The sequence below is a fragment of the Lotus japonicus genome, chromosome 4, assembly GCF_012489685.1.
Source record: "Lotus japonicus ecotype B-129 chromosome 4, LjGifu_v1.2".
NCBI lineage: Eukaryota > Viridiplantae > Streptophyta > Magnoliopsida > Fabales > Fabaceae > Lotus > Lotus japonicus.
In genome coordinates, this window is record NC_080044.1 from 33926637 (window position 1) to 33931684 (window position 5048).

Consider the following 5048-nt stretch of genomic DNA (forward strand, 5'->3'; position numbering starts at 1 on the left):
TCCCAAATTTTTTGCCTCCTATGATGCGCGGTACCTGCTGTATACCCAAGTTCGATCTCTTGTGCCTCTCCATTCCCTGCTCCAAGATGCCCAGTGGCTTCGGCGGGAAGGCCCTCACCTGGGGTCAAATCGTAAACATTTGGAATCGCGCATAGCAGAAGATGATGTCTACATCATAGAGGACATCTTGGTGGCGAATGCTGATGGTCGATTCAAGAACTCGATGAATAAGTATAGACTTAATTTCATCGGGAATACAAGGCTGTCGAGATCTGAATTCAAGGGGTTACCGAAACACTTCTTCAACTTTGTGCCGTTTCCGGAACTGATAAAAAAATCTGCTGATCAAACATCTTTGATAGGTACAAATACTTATTATGTAATTACTATATATTTAATCACTCTTCTCATTGTCACCTTCAAAACTGACTTAAATTGTGTGATCAATTTTTAAATTTGGACATACAAAACCGAAATAGCACTTTGGCATAGAAAACCTTAGCAGGCCGATAGAGCCACAGCTAAACAGAATACAAGCTACAAGTCACCACTCACAAGCAGTAACAAATAATTATCTTTACATAATGCTTCATTCGTGAGAGTTCTAAAATTTGATTTTGATCAACTCTTTCTATTTACTAATGTATATTTTTCAATGAGTCTATTACATTATGCAAGTGATAGAAAATGAGTCGTAAAATTGATCATTGGAACATCAATCTCATTAATGTCATAATAAGCTTTCAAAAAATAAAAATGAGTCTGTAGAAATTAGGACACTGAGCTGCCAGAAGCAACACATATATTACCTGCCAGCTAACTTGAAACTCAATGCTTCATATTTAGTTTTTTTTAACATTTATCTGATGATCTTAATCTTCCTATCAAAATAACTTATCAATTCTTATTTGTTTATTTTTTAATTTAGATGTTATAGGATATGTCGTGCAGAAGGATGAATTAAAGGAGAAGGACAAAGAAGGAGGAACCCTGAAGCGTATAGATGTAGTCCTAGAAGATTTGGAGTAAGTGTACCTCAATTCTATAGCTAGCATATGATATCATTAATGAATGCTCTATTTCCGCTGTCAGGTTCAAATTACATATAAATGTAATTGATGATCACGGATCTTCCACATTTGTACTATTTGATCAAGTAGCATCCTTGCTGATGAACCAAACAGCGGAAGCATTAAAAGCATCCATGCCAAAGGTTGTATTTTCACATGTTGTATCCCTCACGTTCTTTTAAGATGCAACATTTATAAAACTCTTTATTTAATTAATTGTTCCCCACAGGATGCCCCATCTTCTGAATTCCCGCCTCAATTCGATGCTTTAATAGAGAAGGTATATCTATTCAAGGTCGAGGTCACAAAAAATAATATCAATGAGAGTTATCAAAGTTATGCTGTTAAAAGAATTTTCAAAGAGAAGGAATTTATTGACCAATTCAAAAGGATTCATTCAATTCAGGTGACTTATTTGTAAGTTAATTGGTTTTTACATACAATGTTTTAAACTTTTGATGCTAATTCCACATTATAATATTCATTAGGGATTTGATGACATGTCAAGTACATCTACTTTTGAATTGGAAAAGCATGATGGTCTATGTCAGTACATTGGTGACAATATGAAGTTGTGTCACATTTTTCGTATTCATGAAACATTATTCATCCATATTATATATAAAAGTTGTATCCTAAGTAATTTAATACAAATGTAGGATACCCCTGTGAGCGAACTTCAAGTTAAGCGAGACGCTGAGGTCGTCGATCTTTCCGCCATTTCAGATGATGCTGCTACTCAAGGATCTAGCACCAAAAAACCGAAAAAAATTGGTAACCATGAACAGACTGATGGAGTTGAGGCGACAACTCCCAAAAGCGTTAAGTTGATGCCAATTAAGAAAGAACCAGGGACTTTGAATTGGGTCTCATTTTCTCACCAAAAGTTGTGATCCCATTATCACATTTTGAGTTCTTGATTATTTGTGTTTTGCAATTATCATGGATCTTTTATGTTTTATGTGTTTCAATATCGCAGACGAATTCGATGTTTTATTTACATTCAACTATCTCCATTGCTCCACTTTTTTTTACATAAGACAAAATTTAATTCAACATACCTTATATTCGTCCTTTGGTGCTGTTTTTGCCACATAAAAGGTGTTTTTTCTCAGGTTTCTTTCTAGCTACTGTTAAGTGAGTTTGCTGCAAAAATTTTAAGCATGCCTTTCCCTGGTTCCACATGTAATGTTGATCTTTGTTGCCGTTAGAACTAGGGGATTCTTGATACATTGATCTAGGTGGCAGTTAGAACTCATGGTTCACTCACTCTATGTGTAAACAATTGTTTAGACATTTTAGTTGAATACATTTTTTTCGAAAGAGAATAATTTATTGAAATAAAAAGCTTCCAAGAGAACAACCCTCTCAAGGTAAGGGAATGACAATAAAGAGTAACAAACCTCTACAGGTTACTATCCTAAACCACCCAATACTAACAAAAGACTACAAAATAGAAAATAAAAGCTAAAGTAGCATCAGCAGAGTACACTAGACAAAGAAAGACAGAAAACAAAACCAGTGAAAGTGCAGAACACGCAATTGGCAAAGCCCCAAATGATCAATACCTTGTTGGAACTGATAAACTAGAGAATAGGCAGCCCCTTAGAGAACTAGAACACCACCATAAAGAGTTACCTCTGCTGTGTGTATAAGAATTGATCATGAGAATCTTTTTTTAACACTCATTAAACATTTTTCATGACCTAAATAAACAACCTTTCGTGAAAATCTTTTTTTAAGGACTAACTAATTTAATTAAGTACCATATCTATATATGCAAGTATATATCATGTGTAAATATAGTAAATTGTGATATATTTTGACCTCTATTTGGGATAATATATATTATTGAAAATGGTTTGGCCATTTTGATATTTAATTAATTGTATCCATATCTGACAAGATTAACATGTATTTTATATTAAAGAACTCCAATTAAAAACAAGTCTTTTGATTAAAAAAAAACAATCTTTTTAATCAATTACAAAAACTTAACCCCCAACATTAGTTATAATTATGCATAGTGTGTGAACAACATTAGTTATATTCGATACAGTAAAAAATATTTAGTTAATCTTTATTCTCGACTGCAGGCGTACGAATAGCAGATGCTGATTTGAAAAATTTATGTCTCATTGAAATTGAGAAGTTGCTCCAACGAAATGGTAGGTCATTAAATGTTTACCCATCTTCCAACTCCAGAATATGATGAAGTCCTGCAATTTGACAATAGATTTATTGTCGATGAACTAAACTATGACAAAGAGGCACTAAAGGTACAATATGAAGAGTTGTTTAATATGCTTACACCTGAGCAAAAGTCTGTATATGAGAGGGTTGTCACATCTGTGCAGTCAAACTAATGAGGCTTCTACTTTTTATATGGATATGGTGGAACTGGAAAGACTTTTGTCTCAAACACTTTATCGGCGTCACTTATATCCAGAGGACTAATTGTGCTTAGTGTTGCATCCAGTGGCATAACATCATTACTCTTACCTGGAGGCAGAACAACTCATTCTAAATTTTGCATTCCATTAGATGCTACAGAGACCTCAACATGTAATATAAAGCAGGGAAGTCTACATGAGCAAAGCTTCTGCTTGAAACAAGCCTAATTATATGGGATGAAACTCCAATGTTGAAAAAGCATTGTTTCGAAACTCTAGACGTTACACTCCGATATTTAATGAGGTCGAAAAATGAAGACAACGCCCATAAGCATTTTGGAGGAAAAATAGTAATACTTGGAGGTGACTTTAGACAAATACTACCTGTAATAACTAGAGGAAGCAGACAGAAAATCGTCGAAACTACTGTAAACTCTTCCTCATTGTGGAAGCATTGCACAGTTATGAAATTGTCTAAGAACATGCGGCTAACCGCAGCCAGACGACAGATGAAGCAAAAGAAATCAAAGAGTTTGCAGATTGGATTCTTAAAATTGAAAATGGCGATCATCCTGATTCCGGAGCAGGAGAGTACAATGTTCAAATCCCGCCAGATCTGGTCATCCCAATTAGTCATGACCCATTAATGGAATTGATTAGATATACATATCCTAACCTTTCGCACAAAATGAAAGACACTCAATTTTTTCAAGATAGAGCAATATTGACCCCTACACTGGAGGTTGTTGAAATGAGAAACACTTACATGCTTGGCATGATAGCTGTATTAGAACGTGAATATCTGAGCTCCGACTATGCCTTGCGATCTGATGAGAATTTTTGAAATCCGAGGTGAGTGGTTTACCACCTAATTTTTGAACGACAGTAAAAGTTCAGAAAGCCCTAACTACAAACTATTATTGAAAGTTGGTACTTCAATCATGCTTTTGAGAAATACAGACCAAGCAACAGATTTATGCAATGGAACTGGGTTAATTGTGGATGAACTTGGTGAACGTTTTATTGGTGCAACAGTTATCATGGGAACAAATGCTAATGGCAAAGTGCACATTTCAAGAATGGACTTGGTTCCTTCTAATTCCAAATTTCCAATTAAATTCAGAAGAAGACAGTTTCCAATTGAAATAGGCTTTGCGATGAAAATAAACAAAAGCCAAGGACAACCACTATCTCAGGTTGGGGTCTTCCTTCTGAGGCCCGTCTTCACTCATGGTCAATTATATGTTACTCTCTCTAGAGTACGCTCAAGAAAAGGTCTTAAACTTTGTATACTAGATGAGGCGGGCAAACAACAGACCAGTACTCTAAATGTAGTGTTTAAGGAAGTTTTTGAAAATGGTTGATGTATACAATACATTTTCAATGATTTATTTCATTTTTCTCTTCATATATCTTTACACGGTTGACTTATAAACGAATAACTTATTTATTTATTAAAAAGTTATAACATAAAATTCCGTGCAACGCACGGGTTATCGCACTAGTTTAAACAAGATTTGATCCACTTAATTTTGCAATTTCATATTCCCTTGGGTTAATGGTTGAACCATAAGGTTGTGTTTGG

At 34.8% G+C, this 5048-nt stretch overlaps 1 protein-coding gene across 1 annotated transcript; it reads left to right on the top strand.

Annotated features, from left to right (window-relative positions):
- Positions 1–223: 223 nt before the first annotated feature.
- Positions 224–4827, top strand: LOC130712654 (uncharacterized). Its single transcript, XM_057562475.1, has 6 exons — positions 224–362; positions 929–1025; positions 1093–1213; positions 1300–1476; positions 1559–1616; positions 4424–4827. Exons 1-6 carry the CDS (start codon positions 224–226, stop codon positions 4825–4827), a joined length of 996 nt encoding a protein of 331 aa, XP_057418458.1.
- Positions 4828–5048: the final 221 nt, after the last annotated feature.